General features: G+C 38.1%; 2 protein-coding genes and 1 pseudogene across 2 annotated transcripts; all 3 read left to right on the top strand.

The window, feature by feature from the left end:
- The first annotated feature begins 761 nt into the window (after positions 1–761).
- On the top strand, positions 762–4,515 carry LOC146168294 (uncharacterized; annotated as a pseudogene).
- Positions 4,516–4,686: 171 nt separating this feature from the next.
- Positions 4,687–5,307, top strand: LOC146168293 (uncharacterized). The gene has a single exon (XM_083386247.1). It carries the CDS (start codon positions 4,687–4,689, stop codon positions 5,305–5,307), a length of 621 nt encoding a protein of 206 aa, XP_083242373.1.
- An 8,074-nt stretch (positions 5,308–13,381) lies between these two features.
- Positions 13,382–23,976, top strand: LOC146168292 (pro-cathepsin H-like). Its single transcript, XM_083392104.1, has 9 exons — positions 13,382–13,602; positions 16,110–16,253; positions 16,355–16,527; positions 17,054–17,202; positions 17,349–17,430; positions 17,513–17,581; positions 18,325–18,431; positions 19,189–19,320; positions 23,034–23,976. Exons 1-9 carry the CDS (start codon positions 13,479–13,481, stop codon positions 23,104–23,106), a joined length of 1,053 nt encoding a protein of 350 aa, XP_083248230.1. The 5' UTR covers positions 13,382–13,478; the 3' UTR covers positions 23,107–23,976.
- The last annotated feature ends 259 nt before the right edge of the window (positions 23,977–24,235 follow it).

Raw genomic sequence — 24,235 nt, 5'->3', positions numbered from 1 at the left:
GGCGCAAGTTTGTATTGCTGTTTTTTGTGTAGCAGGACGAATTTGTCATTCGGAAGATTATTCTTGGTGAGTTGCGTTGTGAATAATATGGGTTTGCAGCCCTGGTAATATGTCTGTATTATGTAGATGTAACCTTTGCTAAAGTTTCTACGATGACACAATTAGTCAGTTCGCCCAGCATTATTTGCCTTGTGTATATAATAACATCCTTTATGTAGTATTTACGCTGCTCTTGTTTTGCAGTGCCTTTTCTTGTGAACTTTAAAAGAGTGTAAATTTGCTCTTTGTTGACTGCATTTGCCTTAACTCTTGGTAAGTTTAAGTTTATGCGTGTGACGTCATAATGAAGCATTGTTTGTTAAATTGCTTGTTTTATTTAGGCGTTTGAAATGTTATGTACTGACGCTATTTGCTTCACATTCTCCCGGTTCCCCAAATAGTTGGTGAACATAATATTTGAAATTGTACCATGAGTTAATTGTTTTTGACACATTGCCTTTTGTATAGAAACCGTCTCCTTCCCGTATTGTGCCAGCTTATTTGATTCTTTCTTCAGTTCAACAACAAGTTTCAAATTCAAATTGTGTGTGGTTGTTTAAGAGGCTGAAATAGCAGCCGCGTTTCGCTACAAGAATTAGCCTCATATAGCGTTCTGCGCATATAACGAACGTTATATAAAGTTTCAACTATTGGTCGAAAAGGTTTAGCTCTGGCTAAATCCCAATAAATATTCCTGGTTAAAAGAAGTCCAACACTTTACTATGGATAATTCAAAATTGTCCAAACTGAACATTCCTGATGTGGTCGCCGACTGTCGACAACGACTAAGTAGTCAATACCTAGTCGCAGAGTGCTTAATGAAGGATAGCCGCAACAAGGATACTCTTGAGGTTGCGTTGGTTACTCTAGAGCAGCTCTTTGCGGATACGGTAAAGGCCTACGAACCCTATCCTCAACTTTCAGACGATTTAGCAAGCATAAAGGAAAATAAAAATGAATTTGACGACCGAGTTTCTACCTGGGTTCGTCGCATTAGCTTGCATCCGAATGTTGCTTTACCTTGGCAGACAGCCAGCCCGGAAGCCCCCGATGAAACCCAAAGCGGGGTTCCAACGGAAAACAAATCAGTTTGTGGTCTTAGCGTGCGCTCTAGCTCGTCGCATTGTCGTAGTGTGCGCTCTAGTTCTACTACTAGCAGTAGAGTCCGGGTTAAAGCGACAACACGACTTGCGCGTCTTGCAATTCAGCAAACTGCACAACTACAAGAACTGGAGCAGCAGCACAAAGAGGTAGAGAGGCGCCGCGCTGAAGAAGAAAGGCGTCGCGTTGAAGAGGAAAGGCGTCGCGTTGAAGAGGAACGGCGTCGGGCTGAAGACGAACAAAAGCGACAAAAGGACGCGATGGAGATGTTAGAACTACAACATCAACTACAAGCAGCTGAGGTGGAGGAGAAAGTCTGGGACTAGGTGTCGGGAAACACAGAGTACGTGGCGGTGAAGGAAGTTTCTGAAGGACCGCCTACGTCATTACGAGAGCAGCCGCTCGAGGAGCAGCGTCGCGTCATGTTCACGTCACCACCTGTCACGTCCAGGAAAAGCCCCTCGGATCAACGGTATGTGGTTGACAGTGTAGCTTTATCTGATCCCCCGTCGAAATATATCCCTAACGCAACGCCCTCCTTTGACGATCGAGATTACCTAACATCAGAAACCCCGAAAGTTTTACCCGTTTGTGAAAATAGAACGGTCAAGCAACAAACCACGCGTTAAAGTGAACTCGCCTCGCTCGTGAAGCATATAAACAGACTCAAGCCCGAGGTAATTATATTCGATGGCAACCCAATGGACTATTGGAGATTTATTCGCAATTTCGATTCTCGTATCGACGACAAGGTCGATGACGAAGGAGCCAAATTATCGTATTTGGTCCAGCACTGTGAGGGCAAGGCCCGAAGGTTGATTGAATATTGTTATAGACTGAGGGCTAGTGGTTATCGACAAGCAAGACAACTGCTATATGACCAATACGGCAAGTCGCATATTATTTCGCATGCATGTGTAAGGTGCGTAGTTGATGGTCCGAATGATGTCGCTGGATTAAGCGAATTAGCGCAATCGCTGTGCGACTGTTTACTCACTCTTTCAGACATTGATGAGCACTCAGAAATGAACAACTATCCTACACTGATTGCTGTTGCAAGCCGCCTACCGTTTAAGATGCAGGAAGCTTGGAAGCGTCGGGTTGATAGATTGTCAAAAAAACTGGTCGTGAGCCTCTGTTCCAGCATCTCGTTGACTTTGTGGAAACTGAAGACCGAATCGCGATCTCACTCTTTAGTCGGATGCTGGACGAGCATCGGAGTGAAGCCAAGAAAGTCAAAGCTAAAGGTAATAATGTAAGGGCCTCAAGTCACGCTATTGGTACGGAGGGAGAGCCCAAAGCCCAGGCTCGCCCTGGATCCTCCAAGCTTCCCACGAACCGACTGTGCCCCTGCTGCTCAGAAAATCATCCGACGCAGCAGGTTGTGCGACAACTGCTTTCGATACGGACATTTCGCCGTAAGGTGTTATAGCCCAAAGGCATGTTCCGTGAAGGACTGTAACGGAGCTCATCACGACCTGATGCACCCTCCGGAGAAGAAAGAAGAGGACCTCTCCCCTACCAAAGGTCCAGCTCCGGAACGTACAGTATGCTCGGTCGTGTCGGCGAGAGAGGAAGATTGTCATGCTTCATCTGGTCGCCAGGCCGTAAATTTGATGATGGTTGCGGTGCGGGTCAGTGTCAATGGCAAAGCTGTGAACACATATGCCCTTTTGGATACTGGCTCTGGTGTCACTTTGTGTGACAAGAAGCTGAGGGATAAGCTCGGATTACAAGGAGAACCTAGCAGTGTGACGATTAAGACGGTAAACGGAGACAGCCGCCGGAGAGACGGTAAAATTGTGAGTTTGTCCGTAGCCTCGCTTGACGGTGCTGCGACGGTGGAACTTCCCGAAGTGTTTGCTATTGACTGTCTGCCAATCACGGCTAACAGATTTCCAAGAAGAGCAGAGTTGGACAGACTGCCACACATCAAGGATCTGTCATTCCCACGTGTTAACTGCAGTGAAGCTCCACTGCTTATTGGACTGGATGTTCCAGAGGCCTTTATCGTACAAGACGTACGGAAGGGCAAACCAAAGCAACCCATTGCGTTCAAGGTTCCGCTGGGATGGGCATTGGCAGGACCTATCGGAACACGATCTAATGATTCGTTCTCTGTTAACTTCACTCGTGTGGCTGACGACTCGCTGCAGGAGAAGTTGGAACGACTCTGGAAGACCGACTTCCATGACACCAATTGCACCGAGATGCCGATGTCACGGGAGGATCGCTATGTTTTGGATCAAATAAAGAGAGAAGTAAAGTTCGAACAAGGACATTACGTGCTGCCGTTGCCGTGGCGCTCAAATGAACAGCCGTTGCGTAACAACCGTGTCTTGGCTCTTAATCGTTTGAGCTCGTTGGATCGCCGCTTTGTTCGTGATGACGCGTTGCGCCGCGCTTACACAGATACCTTTGAGGGCTACATAGCTAAAGGCTATGCCGAGGCGATCCCTGAAGAGGAACACGATGAAGACGTGGTGTGGTACTTACCGCATCACCCTGTTACAAATCCACACAAGCCTGGTAAAGTACGTGTGGTATTCGACTGTGCCGCCAAGTATCGTGGACAGTCGCTGAACGAAGCTTTACTCCTGACCTAACTAACTCGTTAGTCGGTGTCCTTTCTAGATTCCGGATGGAACGGGTTGCTCTTGTGGCGGGCGTTGAGGCTATGTTCCATCTGATACGCGTGAAACCGACCGATTGCGACGCACTTCGGTTTTTATGGTGGCCGGGTGGTGACGTTTCGAAGAAGCCTACTGCTCACAGGATGGTAGTACACTTGTTTGGGGCTGCTTCCTCACCCTCGTGCACGAGCTTTTGGTTGAAGCAAGCCGCCGAGGACCTGCAAAATAAATTTCCGAAAGAAAAGAAATTGTCGAAACAGTAAAGAAGAATTTCTATGTTGACGACTGTCTAAAGTCCGTGCCAACAGAAGCGGAGGCTGTTCTGCTGGTCCAAAGCATCCGCACACTTCTCGAGAAGAAGGGTTTTCGATTGACGAAATGGCTAAGTAACAGCCGGCAAGTACTCGCGTCTATCAATGAAAGTGAACGAGCGAAATCCGCAAAGGAGCTAAACCTGGATGGTTCGTGCGAAAGAGTCCTCGGAGTCCGTTGGAACGTTAGCTCCGACGAGTTCGGTTTCAATGTCGATGTGAAGCAACCGAAGTCGTTCACTCGAAGAGCAATCCTGTCTGTGGTAAGTTCGTTATATGACCCTCTTGGCTTTGCAGCTCCCGTGCTTGTGGTGGCAAAGATCATGCAGAGGGATCTATGCAGGAAACAGCTTGGATGGGACGACGTGCTTTCCAAAGAAGACACCGAAATGTGGAAGAGGTGGCTGGATGGAAGGTGTCACTCTTCCTAGATGTGTGCTGCCACGCGGTTTCGGCAAGGAGGGAAACACAGAATTGCACCACTTTGCAGATGCATCATCTGCGGCCTACGGTGCGGTGACATATCTGAGGCTGAAAGACGACCGACGACTAATTCACTGTTCGTTTGTGATGGGTAAAGCACGGGTTGCTCCCCTAAAGACATGTTCAATTCCGCGCTTGGAGTTAACTGCAGCCGTTCTCGCGGTCAAATTGGACCAACTTGTGAGGAGGGAATTGGATTTGGGCGAGTGCGCCGATCGGTATTCTGGACGGATTCGACGGCGGTTTTGCAAAGCATTCGCAACTGCAAGAAGCGATTTCCTGTGTTTGTGGCCAATCGCCTGGCCAAAATTGAAGATGTTTCTAGTCCAAGTCAATGGAGGCACGTAAACACGAACGTAAATCCAGCCGACGAGGCATCACGTGGATTAAACGTCAAAAAATACCTGAAATCAAGTCGATGGCTCACTGGTCCAAAGTTTCTTTGGGAAAGCGAGGATACCTGGGCCTCCCCACCGGACTTGTACCCGTTGCCATTCCAGTTTTTGAATGAAAGGAAGGAGGATCAAACGGTCTGTTTGATTGCTAATGAGACTTCCACTGATCGTCTAATCGCCAAATACTCCTCCTGGAATCGCCTAAAAAGGGCTGCTGGCTGGTTACTTCGATACAAGTTGATGTTGCTGTCAAAGCTGTTCCCGTCAAAATATCAAGCTGCGACGGGTCGCCTGACTGTTGTCGAACTCAGAGCTGCTGAGCGCGAAATAGTGAAATACGTGTAGCAAACCAGTTTCGGCGAAGAAATCGCTACGGTGTCTAAGACAAAGGACAAAGCTGTTTGCTTACAAGGGAAGACTGGGCCCCTGAGAAAGCTTAGTCCAATTCTGGTGGACGGAATTTGTTTTTTGTGTAACAGGACGAATTTGTCACTCCGAAGATTATTCTTGGTGAGTTGCGTTGTGAATAATATGGGTTTGCAGCCCTGGTAATATGTCTGTATTATATAAATGTAACCTTTGCTAAAGTTTCTACGATGACACAATTAGACAGTTCGCCCAGCATTATTTGCCTTGTGTATATAATAACATCCTTTATGTAGTATTTACGCTGCTCTTGTTTTGCAGTGCCTTTTCTTGTGAACTTTAAAAGAGTGTAAATTTGCTCTTTGTTGACTGCATTTGCCTTAACTCTTGGTAAGTTTAACTTTATGCGTGTGACGTCATAATGAAGCATTGTTTGTTAAATTGCTTGTTTTATTTAGGCGTTTAAAATGTTATGTTCTGACGCTGTTTGCTTCACATTCTCCCGGTTCCCCAAATAGTTGGTGAGCATAATATTTGAAATTGTTTCACGAGTTAATTGTTGTTGACACATTGCCTTTTGTATAGAAACCGTCTCCTTCCCGTATTGTGCCAGCTTCTTTGATTCTTTCTTCAGTTCAACAACAAGTTTCAAATTCAAACTGTGTGTGGTTGTTTAAGAGGCTGAAATAGGAGCCGCGTTTCGCTACAAGAATTTAGCCTCATATAGCGTTCTGCGCATAGACCGGGGCGCATATAACGAACGTTATAGTAATTACCTTCCATATTATCTTTTTTGCACACCGAATTATGTTGTCCGCTTGTCAAATTGGCAGGGTGCATCTAATTCAAACTTTTTTACCACTATGCACTCTTTTGGTTCTTGCACCACAAAGTTAACTACATGTAGTGGACTACCAGGGACTCACGAGTTCCATAAATAGGCAAAAAGCAAACAATTAAAATTACCGTGGACAGGATTTGTGTGCATTCGATTACATTGGAGTAAAATGTCGTTGAAAATATAAGAACAAGATTGACCGCCGCGAGATTTTACCACTTTGATATTAACCTAGGTCATTTAACAAAAATGTCGGGAACCACAGTTTTTACAACATCTTTGTCTAATAGGAGGCTAGGATTAGTATTGGTAAATAAGCTGTAGCAAAATGCTTAACACAGTGTTTCTTAACTTTTTTTACTTGGGGGCGCACCTAAAGACGTATGAAAACGTGGCGGCGCACCTTACGAGCGAAGCGAGATATATTTTAAATATATTACGTTTTTTTCAGGTGTAGGCTACCGGTATTTTTCTTCACTTGCCTGCATTTTTTATTATATGGGTTTTATAGTTGCATATCTTTAAAATAACTTCGAGCTTTTGAGACTAAAAACGTTATTTTGTCCATTAAAGTCTTAAGATTTAAAATAATCCGATTAATTTTGAACTTATTTTGGCATGTTTTTTCCCTTCGCTCGCGGCGGCAGCCTTCCATGGCGCACCGGTTGAGAAACGCTGGCTTAACATCATGATCACAAAGCAACATAACAGCCAGGGCCGGATTAACCAATAGGCTAATAAGGCTATAGCCTTAGGCCCTGGAAAAATTCGGCCCTCAGTTTTTCTTATTCAATAGTTGGAATTCAATACAGTGGCGTCTGGTGACACCATCATTAAGCAATTTCTGCGAATTAGGTATGGCAACATGGCAAATTTTTACATCATCATTAAGTTATTGTTATTCCTTTTTTTCTTTTAAGAGATTGACTTATATCTGTAGTTGAATGACAATCGTTTTTTTATGTTAGTTGCCAGGTTAGTTAAAGTCGTGGTCGGCAAACGCAGGTCCGCGAGGAGTTGGTTACCGGTCCGTAGCAGGGTTGTAAGATTAAAATTTCGTTGAAAAACGAACTTAAATATCCTTATTTTGAGAAGCTGGTAAGAATATAGGAATTGGTAATTATGTTATACCAGTGTAATTTAAGAAAAAAACGTAAAGGCCTAAAAGTTTTATTGAAATAAGCCGCGGGCTGGGTTAAACTAAATTATTTGGCTGGCCGGATGCCGCTCGCGGGTTTCAGTAAGTTCAATAATTCTTAGATGGGAGCATCTCTTTCAGGCAATACAAGCATAAAGTTGGCATTGAAAGTTGTAATAAGTTTCCTTTCCTGAACATTTGTTGTTTTTTCAAGGCCGGTCCGCGACAAAATTTTAGTTTTCAACCGGTCCGCAGTGCAAAACAGGTTGCCGACCCATGAGTTAGAGCAACCTTGATTCACTTGCGGCCCACGAAATAAATGACGATTTGACAATAGAACAAAGCAATATCACAGTTTGCCTAGAGAAAATGTGCAATTTACGATGGAAGGCGCCGATAATTTGACGTTTTACAATATTTTGTCTTCTGCTTTTACCGTCTTTCTAAAATATCTTAAGACGACCAAAGGGACTTTCAGTCATAAGACCGAGAAAAACAACAACATGAACATTGGAATGAAACACAGTTCGGAATAAGCCCAACATAGGACTAATACCTATATTAGTCGTATAATAACCTTCAAATCGGAATAAGTCCTAACCGGTCGGAATAAGACTAAATGGCTAGAATCAGGCCTATACAAGCTTTTACATAAGCTTAAATCCCACCCCTAAAATCATCACTAACTCCTCTAATAATTAAAATGCCTCATCGGCGCCGTAATCGCTGTTCAAACTAGAACGCCGAAACGTCGACACCAAAACATCCTATGTCAGACCGATGACCCCCCGATCATCTCATACTCTCTCCTTACATTTTTAGGCATTATTTTGGTCCTTTTAGACAAGCGGTTCTTAACCGGGTGGGCGCGCCCCTTAGGGGGGCACAAGCTCCACTTCAAAATTTAAATTTTGCAGTGGTTTTAATGGTTTCGTTTGGGATGGACACCACTACTACAAACTCTGTTTTTTTCCAAACTTTAACATTGGAACTGCAAAAAATTTCGACTTTTTTTTGCATAAAGTCTCTTTGAGTGCCATTGGATGTTTTCTGTCTTAGTAATACACATATTATCGAATCCATATTAATTACACTTTTGCTAACTTATAGATAAACAATAAAAGTTATCCGTTTTTCGAAGTATATTTTATCCATTTTTATATAATATGATAACAGGCTAGCAACAGAGGGGCTCGTACTTTTTTGCGCGAATCTATAATGTTTTTGCAATATTGCCGTTGTCTTGTGTGTCGTCACATTTTTTAAACACAATAACGCAATGTTTAATTTTTGCGCTCGATATCACAGCCTTACAACTGTGGAGTCAATGACCTCACAACACGTTTGTCAAAATCAGCTCGTGTCACGAGCAATTTGTTGTGTGCCTAATGCGAAAAGCCTCCTGAATTACAGTTTAGCAAATTCAACCAAATAAAACTAAATAATTTTCGCTTTGCGCGACCAACAATGTATTTCACTATTTTTATGTTGTCTCACTGCTATTTTATTGAAAAATGCCGAATTGCTTTTCGTAGGGGGCGCAATGCATAGGAAAATGACCAAAGGGAGCGCAACTGAAAAAATGTTAAGAGCCACTGATTTAGACCTTATACTCCTATCAACATTAGATCTTATTATTAAAGGTTGGGCACAACACTTGCAGCATTGTGACATAAGATAAAGTCGAAATAGTAGACCATTAACTCGATGTTACGTCACAATGCTGCAAATTACGGAACTCGCGAAGTTCTAAATTTGATGGCCAAGCTTTTGACGTCTTGCATTTTGCAACTTAGATATAAAATTGTAGCCTAATGTATTTGGCGGACCGGAAGAAATGTTGACACGGCCGGCACCAGTCCGCGGACCGGCGGTTAAACCATTGAGTTAAAGTGTTTTTAAATTACGTCTAGGACTCTAGGCTTATGGAAGTTATGGCAATTAGGCCATTTTCCAGTAAATTAGGCCCTTCTCTAGTATATAGCCTTAGGCCTACAGTACCCTTAATCCGGCCCTGATAACAGCCTATATATATTTAGTAATATAATGCGAGAAAAAACAGTAATAACTTAAACATGCCTCTGTTCAGATTACTAATAAGCCTGACAGCAATATGAAAATGGACTTAACAAAACAATGAAACAAGTTTAGATGCGCCATCGGTTGTAATATTGATATATGTACCTTTGTTAATGGACGAGAGACTACGACTTTCCGAAGGCTTAAATTGCGGCACTGCAGAGGTTTTTGCGACATAATTTTATGACTCACGAGTATTTACGTGACTTTAGCCTATACCAGTGGTTCTCAACCTTTTATGCTTCGTGGCCCCCTTCTCATAAAAATGCCTAGGATTGTACTTAACGTGCTTAAATTTGTTTTACTTCTCGTTTTACAATGGAATGCTTGTTTTGCAACTTAACGCCCTTTAAGGAAATATCTGTACCTGGCATTACACGTTAGTTGCTCGCCCAACTGCATTTAACGGACACCTAATAATTAGGCAAAGGTTACCGGCCAGTAATTAGGCGCCGGAAAAAACGCTAACGCCGCATATGGCTGGCATTTGAAGCTGCAGCACAGTGATTGTTTCGCCACAGCGATAGGCTGCGTTAATCCAAATTTTCCGCGATAAAACGAATAAATTATATTGTTTTCAATTACCCGATATAAACGGAAGAACTTTTGTAATACCATAACCTAGATTGAGTTATGCCCGTGGTCCCCAAACCCAGGGGGGTGGAGGGCCACGGTTAGGAAACCCTGGCCTATACATTTAAGGCGTCTATAGCAATGGTGCCCAAAAACTAAAATGTTGGCTATTTCTACTATGTAGCTAAAAAAACGCTTCGCGTGAATCATATGATGTTTTTAGTTTGTCTTATTGCGTTAGTTTAACTTTATTTGGCCAGAATGCGTCATAGGCTACGTCTCGTCGAACCTTACTTAAACCCTACAAATGCATTTTTACACTGCACGCAAGTATTTTTTGTCCTTTGAATATAAAACATACGTCACACTTTAACGTAACTTTATGACATCATCCCTGTTTATTGTGGCCCCACACAAAAACTCCTAGATCCGCTCCTGGTACTCACTATTAATATTTGAGTTCTACAAAATTTCTACAAATTTAACAAGTAGGTAAGATTGAGTGTGCAATTTAATATGTTTTATTAATGATAAATTTGTATTAATGAGTATATCGAGCATTATTTATCAAGGACTACGAGTGAACATACACCCTTGAGTTTATTGACCTATGTACAACACAGATTTAACCAGCCTACTTGCGTTTATGACGTGTCAGTTCAGCAATTGTACTTTTCTTAAACAAATACAAAAGACGAGAAATCTTCTGTATTTACAGTTGATCCTAAGGTGTGGCTAAGTTTGTAAACCATCAGAGGTCGCAGACTAAAGCGTTTGGGACCTGAGTCACACCACATCCTGAGGTTTTACGTTAATTGTATTGCGAGCATGTTCCGGAATATTTGACAACAAATTCGCTGGATAGGCATCCATTTGGATTTTTACTATCAAAAAGTGAAATTTGGCTAATCTATGGCTTCTGCAATATTGTGACGTGATTTAAACAAACAATAACAAATTTAATTAGTTAAGCAAAGTTTAAAATACAATGTCTATCAAGCTTAAATGCTAATAATCGCAAATTGGTAAGATAATAATAAGTTATGAAAAAACTGTTACGAGATGTAATAATCAAGCCATGAGAGTCGAAATGCACCCTGCATTAGAGTGAAAAAATTAATCTTTGTGGATCAGAAATACCAATATGGCCCATAGCCTACTACTGTCGAGCTAAAAACATTGTGGTGGTCCATGTCGTGTTTTGTATGCAAGAAATCACAATACTCAACGTCATCGGAAGTACTAGGTTATCTAGCCGTGCAGTCGATGATGCTATTTATATTTCAGTTTGCCTCGAGCGATAAGCTTTGCTGCACGATTATTTAAGTCGCGTTACAATTTGTCTGTAAAACAGCAAGGAATTATTTTTTGAAGCAGGTAGTGAGATAGTTATAAGACACAGACCGAAATGGGCCTTTTGGTTCAAAACTCTTCAAAGCATTATCATTAAAGCCGTAAGAAACAATACATCAGCAAGCAATGTACAGGGCTAAACTGAGTTTGTTAGGCCTGATGCTTGTTCCTCTATTTTGATCCGAGTTCGTTTGTTGAAGTTGAATAAAAGTTGATTGAAGGTTGCGTGTTATAACAGCTTAGCCACAGCATTGCATTAAACGTATCTGAGTTTATTGGAGTGTTAACGGGTAACATAGCCGTGTTAGGCTACTTGTTTTATAGACACGGTAAAATGTGTAGTGGTCATTGGGTTACGTCATAAGGTTTGATTTTAAAACTTAATTTCAATAATAGCAACAAAATAAAAAATGTACACTACATATTACGGCCGCACTAGTTTCATTCAGCTTTAACTCGTATTCAGAGTACCGTAGTGCTAATTTGCTAGTTAGGAAATAACAGAACTATACAATAGTTGAATAGCTATGGTGTACTTTGATAGGTCAAACATTTTTCGCTGATCAATGGATTCATCAGAGTTAAGTCTGGTGCAGCAGTTAGATGGTGTCCATTCAAAGCGGCAATCAGTTCAACAGAAATGTATCCTGAAAAACTGTTGTTTTAATTTTGAATATCAGCGATGACTACCGTAAGGCCTTTTTTACATTATTTCAATTTAAGTTTGACTTACATCCGATATATTTGATAATAAACAAGAATGTTTCACTTTGAAGCGAAAACCATACTCACAAACTTAGTTAAACAACAGTATAGGAATGGTGAAAATAACGGCCCAAATAGACATAAAAAGCGACATGCTTTATTGTTCAAACGTTTCGGCAAATGCTCATGCCATCATCAGTGATACGAAGGCCACTTCAGTGCGACTAAAGTGTATATAAACGGGTGTAACTGATGTGGCCTTCGTATCACTGATGATGGCATGATTTTTTCACCACTAAACTTATGAACAGATCCGTATATAGTGTTCCAAAGTATAGGAATGTATCTAGGCTTTTGTTTGGGGTAATATAAACTCTTAGAGATAGCGTTACAAACTTACGTAACAACATGACATTGCAAATGCAACCAACTTTAAGAAACTTTCTGTTCCCGGTAAACTATTGCGCAAAATATGCAACGGAATTTGGTCTTATTAAAACAACAACAATACTGTCAATTTATTTGCGTTCTTTTAGGTTTAAAATTTCAAAGAGTTTAAACAATTTGCGAGAAAAAACGGCTAAAAATTGGCGAAAAATAAAGTTGTACTCATCAGATTTTCAAAAAGTCAGTTAAAAAGAAATACAAAGCCAAAAACGATTTGAGCTAAGCGATTTTTTTTTCAATTTATATAGGTCAAAAGGCAAGTTTAGAGGAAAGACCATGGCCTAGAGGCGACGCCACTTGTGTTAGATATGAGCGGACCAGGACAAAATTATAAATGTAATATTTTTATTGTTTATCTTCGCATATATGCCTGTTCCAACATTGCCATTAGTTGATCTTTTACACATCTTTTAAATGAATCCAACAGAACAACAAAGGTTAAAAAAGTTCAACTTTAGTAAAATACAGAATACTGCAGTTAAGCCAAAAACGGCATCATTAGTTCTGCTTACCATCATTAGTTCTGCTTACCCAAAAAATGCCGTCAAGCTAACATATAAAATTAAAAATACAAAACCAGAAGATACATACCAGAGTGAAATCCGATACTCGAATTTGATCAACATTTTCGGTTAGTTTACCCTTTTTATTCACCCTCTAGTGAAACAATAACCTTTTTTGAAGTATCGCACTGGTATTAACAACGCTTGAAAATATTTTACTTATGACTCTAATGATTTTGTGCGCAGTCTTTTATAGAATCATCTTTTGTTTATGGTGCTGGTCAAAAATTACAAGGATTCTAACAATGAAACATATCAAGAGGGCTTTGTGATGATAAAAAATAAAATTTAATGGAAAAACGTAGGCAACGTCCGAGTTACATATTTACCAATGGCAAATAAATTTCCCACTTGTTTGCAGACAGAGACAAATGTATTCAGCGCCAGTTAATGTTTGATGGTGATGTGACAAAGCTAAAAAAGCAATATCAAAAACCCTAATCTTGCAGATTGGATGTTTAAACAGCACAATATGGGGAACATTAGGTTTCAGTTAGGTGTCTTTGCTACTTTACTATACTACAGTTGTGCATTTCATCAGCCTGTATTAATTTTCAACAAGGAGGCGGGACATGAAGGTGAGAATTCGTCTAATTTGTCTTCCATTGTAAATGCATGTCCCAAATTAACCTTTTAACGTCACAGGAATCTGTGTTTAACACTTTTATAATTTTACTAAAAAGGGAATACTAAGATTAGGTAGTAAAGCGCGGTAGTACTTCACCAAAAGGTATTTGACGTTGCTATTTTATCTGTCAGAAGATATTATGTAGTTTTATTAATATCTTTCAGAGGGCTTAAAAAGTGACCATTGTATCACAAGTATAGCGCCTCCCGTTTATAAAATTTAACAAGATCAACGTACTATGCTTACCAAAATATTATTGAAAATCAATTTACATTCATCTTCTTAAAATCGTGATTTGTTCATTTTCACTTCATTCTATTCCAAGTGGCATTTTAAAACATGATCAATGCGATTCTAACGTGGCCACCCAAGACCACACTTTTATCAATATTTTACAGTCAAAGCAAAATTTTCTCCTCTTTGAGAGAATTTGTTTTGTATAATGTGGTTGGCTTCCAATGGCACTTTCTGAAATGATTGTTTTTGCCAACTTTAATCTATTGTACTTTTTTCGTGCTTTGCGCGCGCCAATAACGTCTATAAAAAGTGACCATTGTATCACAAGCATAGCGCCTCCCGTTTATAAAATTTAACAAGATCAACGTACTATGCTTTTTGGTCTGCCAACTTTTAAACCGTTTTATGTACAGACATTGGCAGAGTCTCACATTTGACAGTATTAGGAATATTTGGAACCAGAATATATATCTTTGTTTTATGTCAACCCAGTAAATCAATGACGCTGTTTTACCCTTCATAAATACATCGCATAAAGAGTTAAACTTTTAGTTATTTTTTGCCGACGCCCGACATTCAGCGGTTATAAGTTGGATAGCGTCCGGTCAAAACTCTTAAACAAATATTTTATTTATTACCTTTGCAAAACTAAAGATCAATGAAAACAAGAACATGCGCACAAAAAAAATAATGCTATAATCAGGGTTACCATCTGCTCAGACCAAAAAATAAGCACGCTACAAAAGACTAGGGGCAGATCCAGGATATCGGGGGTGAAATCCAAGCTTTCAGGAATAGCGTTGTAAAATAAAATAAAAACTTAAAAACAGCTAGTTTTGTATGCGCAAAACGTAGCTTAATCGCTCGAAGCGCGAAAAAATGCGTTTATTTGGTTGAAATTGGCAAGTTTACCACCCTTATTTAATGTTTGTCAACTTTTTGCGTCAGAGCGCAGCTGTATATCTTTTAAACCAGTGCTTCCCAATCAGTGGGTCGCGAAGCATTCTAAATGTAACAGTTTTTTATTAGTTCGGGAAATGATTGCATTATCATTATGTAACATTAATGCAACAATGTTAAACACGTCACAAATACATGTGTTGGGTCATTAATTATTTCCGTACGTACGCCAGTATGAAAGATTCAGATTTTATGTAACTTCATTTGTTTGGTCATATCCAATTGTGGGTCGTACAATAACACTTTCATTAAAATGGGTCGCGAACTGAAAAAGGTTGAGAAGCACTGGTTTAAACCGTGGTACATGGCAGCATGAAACGCCTGCCGCTGACCCTGCCTGGTAGTCAAGTTTAGTTCACTTGGCAGAGTTTGGCTTGTAATAAAATTATTCAATGAATGATTTACTGTAATGCTTCTAGCAATTTATTTTTGTAGTAACATTGTGTACTCCATAACCTATGGGCACAATAACAGCAATGATCGTAGCTCTTTTCCTTTCGACTTTGTTTGGTTTAGATTTAGAAAATTAATTTTTATGTTTATCACAAAAAACGTGATTATGCTGACTCATTTTCTCAATAACATTTTGTCTGTACTGATACAAAAATGTCAGTCCTCACGCCAAGCCGAAGTTTACTTGATTGCTAAAGCAAGCTATAACACTTCTATGGGCTACAATGTACTTTTTAGATTTAGAATAAGCAATCACAATCCATTGTTATTATGTAGGCTAATTTAATGCATTGTTGATATAATCTGGGTTAAAGAACTTGGTAAATACAAATAAATGACGTCTCTCACTTCTCCGTCAATGTAAAATACTTTTAGAAACTAAAAAAAGACAAACAAAGCACACAACTCTAAAATAAGCCTCATATGTTAGCCTTAGTCTTTTTTTAAGAAAAACATGGATAAATTTAGGGTTTACAACATCAGTTCAAAGTCCATGCCAAACATTTGTATCGGTACATGTCCTAATTCGAGTCTAAACTAACAAAATTGTTTCATCGAACTCAATATTTTTTTGAAATGTAAGTTTCTCAGAAAATTCCATAAATGCTTCGGAAAGCATGTTAGATTTGCACGTTTTAATTTGACAGTATTTTTTTAAATGTGATTAAGTAATTTGATATTGCGTGGAATTACGGTACATTTTGAACCGAATACCAAGATTGGTTCGGAAAGTATCTAACATCTTTATATTAAACGATTAAATGTAAGTCATTGCAATTTTTACTATAATATCATTCATATGTTTAGAGGTCAGCGCCTTTAAAGCTTGGTCGGAGCAAAACAAGAAGACTTTCTCCAGTCAAGCAGACGAGCAGGCCAAACTATCTAATTTTGTGGAAACTTTACGAATAATTACTTTACACAATAACAAGCTGGGCCAGACTTGGAAAAGTAAGTGCAAAGTGCAATCTATATAGTTTATTTAAAGAACATCGTATGATTTGTGTAAAATATGGATAAGGACAAAATCATTTTTGTTTCTTTGTTTTCAGTGGGCACAAATAGATTTTCTGACATGACATTTAGCGAATTTAACGAAAATCAATTGATGCTGCCTCAGAATTGTAGTGCGACGAAGGGAAACCACCTAATGTCTGATAAACCTCCCCCGGCACACAAAGACTGGAGAAAGGAAGGAAAATATGTTACTCCTGTGAAAAACCAGGTATACTAAGCATAAATCTGGGTTGGATGTATGTAGAAAATTATTTTCTTAGTGGAAAGTTATATTAACTTAGACAGTGATTCTTCCTGGGAAATTGATACATTTCAATAAACTTATTGAAAAATTATGGTTATGACCTTCAATCGCATATATTGAATAAACAACGCTATATCATATTGCTTTGTCAGTTGTAATTTGATTTGAGAAATAATTTGCACGTTTTAAGATAAGTAATGTAGGCATAGGCCTACTTTGAAACAGGTAATGTGGGCATACCTTGAGACATGCAATGTGTAACCCTTTTAAGAAGACATATCCCAACTAAAACTATAAATCATCCCTAGCTCTGAGATTATTTAAAGTTCCTATTTCTGCATCTTCACACATTTTAAAGTATCATTTCTGTGCCATATCAAAGATGTGGAGTATTGTGCGTACATTTGGATATGCGCATTCTGTCTACCAAAAGGCAAAAACATATGATTGACTTTCGTTTTAATAGGTAAGACAAATTTCTTGTTCACAGAAATCGTGCGGAAGTTGCTGGACGTTTTCAACAACAGGCTGCCTAGAATCTGCGACTGCTATCCACGTCCCTGGGAACCCACTTTTCTCTCTCTCCGAACAACAACTGGTGGATTGCGCACAAGCATTCAACAACCATGGCTGCAGCGGGTGGCGTTGATTAGCTGGCATATTAACCTATGTTATAAAAGCTCACTTAAATTTTATAAACGGCTTACTAGCAAAAAACAAAAGTTTTAAATACGATTTGAATATTTGCCATATCTATTGTCTAAAAACCACTTTATGCTCACCAGAGGTCTTCCAAGTCAAGCATTTGAATACATAAAGTATAACAACGGTCTAATGAACGAAACCGCATATCCTTATGTAGGAAAGGTATTTATAATAGTGCTAGTTGGAAATGCCTAACTGTAGGCCTATAACTTAATTTTTTCAAGAATGCACGTTTGTTCAATAGGACGGTACGTGCAAATTCCAAGCGTCTAAATCAACAGGTTTTGTGAAATCGGTCGTAAACATAACAGAGGTATATATTTATAACAGTGCAGTTTAATTCTGGTATTTGTTTTGACATACTATTTTATATAGGAGATTTATTTTATTTTTTTTAAATAATAGTACCGGTATAGATTATTTTAAGCGTTTGGTTTAAAAACCTTGTTGGTAAACCGGCACCGCGCTAATTTTCTGTTTTATGTTTGTTCAGGGACACCGCATCCGCAATACATAATTTCGCTAGGTTTAATTATTTGGACACACAAATTCCCGAAGTGACATTTTTCTATAATTTTCTGGCTTTCCATAATTTTCTGATCTCAAAACTCTTTAAGGACGTGCAATAGTTTTAAATAACTGGCCAAGTCACAATCCATTAGTAGCGCAAAAAAATGCAAACCACATAATGTTTGACAAAAAAAAACTACCTAAACAAATATATGCAAAGCATAAAAAATCTGCAAAAGCTTAAAAATTCTATTTGCACTTTTATAAAAAGCGTGGCTTCCAAAATGCTGTTTACCGAATTTAGTTCGCTTGCAGTACAAACTACAAACAAAACAAAAAAAATGTAGCCTGCGTTCGAACCTACGACCTCGGCCAAACCGAGACCATCTCTACCGACTGAGTCATTCGCAAGCTATAGGGTTGACACTGAATGGTTAAATTGGCTACTTCACGATGGCTGTGCCATCAAAATTAAGATGCCGCAGGCCGTATATTGCACGGCTCTGATTTATCTTTTTGCTAAGGATCATTTTAACTGTTTTATAGGGTGCCGAGGATCAGATTTTGGATGCAGTCGCATTTACAAACCCCGTAAGCATCGCTTTTGAAGTAACGAAAGATTTTCAGTCATATAAATCTGGAATTTATTCAAGGTAAATTATTGTCTATTATGGTTGATAAGCTGGCAAACGCTAGGAACAAAATATTGCGTTTCTGGCGAATTTAAGCATGTTGTTTGCTTTAGGGCAAGGGTTCCCAACCTTTTGCAAACCGTGGCCCCCTTTTGAAATTTTGAGAAATCAATGACCCACCTATATAATTTGAAAAAAAATTTAAGTTACAATGATATAATGATATAAATACAACACACAGTAAACACATTATTGAGTTATTACATATTCAGTTAATGTGATGGTTGAGCTTGCTTTTGCTCTGGCAATGTCTTATTTGCTGGTTTGGTGGTGGAGAGAGCCATATTCAAGACACTGCGCTGCTTTGTCTTCGGAAGTAACATTGTTTCAATAAGCTTAGGGTACAAATTGCTTAGTTTTGCCCAAAATGTGGTCAAACTATCTTTCTCAAAGCTTAATCGGGTTGCCGTCTCTCCTTGCGGCTACAAGAGTTTATTAGGTTTTAATCTATTTATTTTGTTATAGTCGAGTAGTCTTAGAGATAATAAACTAAAAAAAATGTTTTTTAAATTTGTCATGGCCCCCTAGGGGGCCTTGGCCCACAGGTTGGGAACCCCTGCTTTAGGGTATATTGCAAAACTTATTGCGAGCACCAACTAAGTGAGGATATATTCAAAATAGCTCATCTAACAGCATGTCAATCAATATCTGACTTATTAATCCAGCGCAGCGCGAGTGTTATAACAACATTTCTAACACATTGCAGTACATTTTTTAGTAAAACTTGTGGAACTCGGCCTGATCAGGTCAATCATGCTGTTCTGGTAGTTGGTTATGGCACTGATGCGGGTAACGGCATGGATTACTGGATCATAAAGAATTCTTGGGGTGCCGATTGGGGTTTAAACGGGTAAATATAAAGTTATACGTAATAATATAAAGTTTTTTTCTCTGGACCCATATATCTAAGCAACATTTACTTTGTGAAAAATACACATTTTTCTGGTAAATATTTTTGTATGCCTATTTTGTTATGCCTATATTAATTACCTGTTAAGCAACATATTTCAATGTAACCAGTCGACAGGAATAGTAAAGCTATATAATGTATAGCGTATATTGATTTGTGCGAAGCCTACTCGTTAATTGACTTTGCTGTGATAAAACGTGTTAAATATAAAAACTACACAAGATTTAACATTTAGCTACACAAGCTTCTTCTCTGTTGACCATTATTTTCACCCGAACAAAACCACCAAACTAAAAACAAAATCAATTATTCTAGCAAAATCTCATAAACGCAAAGCATTGATTTATAACTTTAGCACGACAGTACGTCGTTGGGTTCAACGACGTAAAATAAAATGAATCAAATACGCAATTTCCACTGATTTTATTCAATATTTAAAGGTATATATTTTAGAAATATGTTAATAGGCTTTTCAGTCTGTCCCACTAATATTATCGTCTTAACTAGTAGTTCTCAACTTGGTGTCCGCCATCCCCTCGAGGTCCGCAAAACGGTTGTATTATAAAGAGTCAAAGATGCTCTTTTATAATAAAAAGAAAATGTAAAACGCGCTGCTATCAATGCATAATATTCCGAATAACTAAAGGAACTTTACAGCGACTGCCGAAGAAAATACAAAAGGTAATACAGTAGCTGTTACTGCTCACTGACGCACCAGTCGTCCGTTGTTCTGTCACAGACGCTGAAGATTCTGAATTTAGTATAGATTTTAATGGGAACTTACAAAGTTAATCCAGCACTGTGTTACGTCAGTAGAGTTTAAAATTTGGTGTGAAGTTAACTGTGCAGTTAGTATTGAAGTTCGGGCTAGCAAACTCATTATCTTATTTAGTTATGCTGTTCTGACGGGTTTAGGCCGTACTCCGATTTAGGTCGTATTTCGAATTTCAGTTGTTAGTCCAATTTTGGTCTTATTTAGAATTTGGTTTTATTTCAACGTTGATCTAATTCGAAATTAATGTTGTTGCTGGATTCCGTCTTATTAGGATTTCTACACTGTAATGAATCTCATTTTTCAGAAATATGCAAAATACGAAAAAAAAACTGGACATCATTATGACGTCATAGCTTGAGTGGAATATTTTTTTAATTCTGAAAAACAAAAAATGCTATTTTAAATCAATTAAAAAGTGATTATAATAAGCTAAAATGGAGGTAACAAATTTGACTTATTTACGACTTTTAACGATGACGTCATCAAAAAGTTAAATAGCAATAACTTTAAAATTATACGTCATAAAATTAAAAAAATATATTTTTAGAAATAATTTTTCATTCTGGTTTGTTTGAGACCAATTACAGCCAATTTTGCCTAGTCCAAAATTTAGGGGTTTAGAGGGTTTGGGGGGTTATACGGGGGGAAGTACACCGAAATAAAGTTGGGTCCGGGCAAAAATCAAAATAAAACGCCAAAATAAACATCTGTGCCAAAAATATAACGTCTACCTATCGTATGCATACCAGTGCAGATAGCGCCCCCACTATTATGAACGTCCAATCTTTACCAAAGTATTTTATCTTTCCCCGCATCTTGGCTGCTACAGCTTTATCTTGATTCTTTTGTTGAACGCCACAAACAGGCTCTGCTGATATGATATATTAAGATCATTTCAAAATATCTATAAAAAAAAATAAGATATAACGATTCGTATGTGCGTGAGACGCTTTAAAAACAAAAGAAACGCTTATAAACAAATCACCCTATTTAAGTTACACTCGTACGCCAAAAATTTACGATTTTATTCCTGGATTAAAATAAACCTTACTTGTAAGAACATGTCCATATACTCGAGGTGATAAACTGACACATTTTTATTCGTGACTTTCCCGATTTAAAGCAATAGAAAATTTACCATTGTTTTGTCGAAAAGTTGTTTGAAAACTACGGTAGCTATTTGCCTTCTGAGGATTTTTAAAATTTATAATACTCAACAGAAAATTCAAAAACTATATAGTCTACTCTAATTTTAGGACTATTACTCTAAATGTTATTATTTCTTTCCAAATAAATATTTTTCTGGTGAAGATTTTTCGCAACAGTTATTAAAATAAATTGTTGATAACGTTTATGAGACGAAGAATGTTTAACCTTAATAAGTGCAAGGTAAAAACAACCATGCTGGGCATGATTATTACTTGCTGCTAAACAATGACTTCAAATCCGTGTTTGCATTTCACAGTATTAAAATTTTCCACCATAACCAACGTTTTGTTATACACTATTTTTGGCCCCTATTGACTGCACCGTGTCGAATTCGTCATGCACACAAATAAATCGGAAGGATATAAGAAGCTAAAAAAAATTCAGCTCTAAAGTTTCTTTTCGGACATCATATTTGTGCGAGACCAGTCCTTGCATTGACAATATACGTGCTATATAGCAGCGCTCTACAACTGGTGTGCATGCTGGTGCACACCGGGTGAACAAAGACATATATGGGGGTTATGGGGTGCACCATTACAAAAGAGTGCATAATTGGGCCATGTTGTAATAGCGTTATATTCGCGCAAACGAAAAAAAGAGTCTTTAGGATTAAATATATACCCCCCAATTTTTATATACAATCAATGCCAAGAGTAAACTCTACTCTAGCCTATATTGTCATGTCTCGATAGTTACTCACTGAAATTACATTATTAAAACCTGTGTCGTAACAGCGTAACGTCTTCTATACTCGTGCAACTAAACTAATTTTTTTTTGGTGTTCTTGTGGACATCAGCCCTAATATGTGGCAAAATTAAAGCGCATATGACGCTTATCACGGTATAACCTGGAATAATTGATTTGGTCGTATTGAATTTTTGTTACGTGTTTAAAGCGCATACCAAATATTGATGCAGTCATTATTATTTCTCCGGGGAATTTTTCTGATGAAAATACTGGAACCTTTTTTATGACGAATTACCAAAAAAACCCGGAAGTCGAAAACGATACATACTATTAGTACATCCTATTTAACATCAACTTGAAGCGCATATAATTAGAAAAAAATTAAGGCATCTAACATTTTGGCAAAATTGGGTTTCAGATAAATTTACATTCCATAGTGTGTTCTCCATTTATTTATTCAGTTTATTGCTAATTTATAGGTGACAATTTAAATGTTTTATATGTGCGCATGCCAGATGTTATCGCGCCATAATTATTGTGCCCGTGGAAAAATATTTACTAGGCCTACTAACATAATATTTTAGCAATATTCCATTTATTTGGAAAAAATCATTAGACTTTTGTATTTACAACGACGCAAATAATAATAATTGCGCGACAGATTTACATTGTTACATTACCAAGCTAGCGCTGAGCTAAAGAACAGCACAAATGCAAAAAAAATAGTTTTATAATATATAAGAAAGTTATATGAGATGGGTACCATTGATTTGCTTTATTTAAGTTATCTATTTTGAGTTATTTTGGGATACAGTTTCTCTCACAGAACGCCTGAAACCTTTGGGTAGGCCTATTATATCCGTTTTTATCATCAATAACAAGTGATGTGGGATTTTCATTTCACATTACACAGTTTTGGTTATCTTTGTTTTACATTACCAAACCTATTAGGAATTATTCCTATACTGTTGTTTTTACCAGGTACTTTCTAATGGAAAGAGGAGTGAATATGTGCGGCATAGCGACGTGTGCGTCTTACCCTGTCGTGATTTAGTCGTTAACAGCAATCTAAAGAAAAACATCTCCATCTCAAAAATGATTTGTCAGCATATTTCTGCAGAGTTGAGCCACTTTAACCAAAACGTAAAAATTTTGCTTTTTTAACACTTTTTGAAGTGTTTTTTAATTACAATTTATAATCAGTTGTAGTCATCCAAAATGTTTTTTCAAAAAATTTGAGCGTTATGATGTCACATTCATGTCATTGATTCTTATTATCACAAATTCAAAGAATGATCGAAGTTCCTTTTTATGGCAAACTATATGATTCATTGGTTAGTTGCGCTAAATTTAACATTATACGGCACGCTGAAGGCAAAGATATTGATTCTTGACTCAAATACATTTACAGCAAAATTATCCATATTTACGTTGAATGCTTTTATTTATATAAATTTGATCCAGTCACTGGATAAAGTGGGAACAACATGTTTTACCGGAAACCATAATAAGGGTTGACCAAGAACTTTGCAGTCAAAATGTTTTAACGGAAACCATAATAGAGGTTGACTAAGAACTTTGCCGGTATTTCACTAAAAAAATTCCCATGGAAAAGATAAGCAATATATTTTCCTTAGTAAAATGCACAACAATGTAAATGTAAACGAGTTGTTTGGTCTCGGTAAGATAACCTTAAATCTGTGTATGACGAGGCCAGGAACGGATCCAGGATTTTAAATTGACCCTGCATGTATTAAGTTTACATCATTTATTTATTCGCATAACAGTTTATTGTTAATAACTACATTACCATAAATTGCATAAGACTGTTAAAGTTCATCAACACTATTGTCTTGATTCCACAAAAAGTTTACTATTCGAACCCGAACAGGCAATATTGCAAAAATAAAATAAAAAAGCACTTTAAAACTACTGTCGAATTGATTTGTGAGAATGTCGTATGTTTTGTTCACTTAAAAAGTTCAGTAAAGAAATGCGGTCGCCAAAGCTTTGTGTTATGCTTAGGCTGAGTAGCCTACTTGGGTCGACCCAAAAATAGTTTGTCCATTCTTGAAAATCATATAGGCCTATATCATGAACGGGTAAATTTTGGGGGTTTAAATTAGAATGCTTTTAAACAGTTACCAGATCCAGCATTTTTTGTGCTTATTCAAGTATGTCGT

The sequence above is a fragment of the Ascidiella aspersa genome, chromosome 1 (assembly GCF_963924565.1).
Source record: "Ascidiella aspersa chromosome 1, kaAscAspe10.2, whole genome shotgun sequence".
Lineage (NCBI taxonomy): Eukaryota > Metazoa > Chordata > Ascidiacea > Phlebobranchia > Ascidiidae > Ascidiella > Ascidiella aspersa.
Note: the sequence above shows the minus strand (reverse complement) of the source record. Positions and strands in the feature narration are given on the sequence as shown.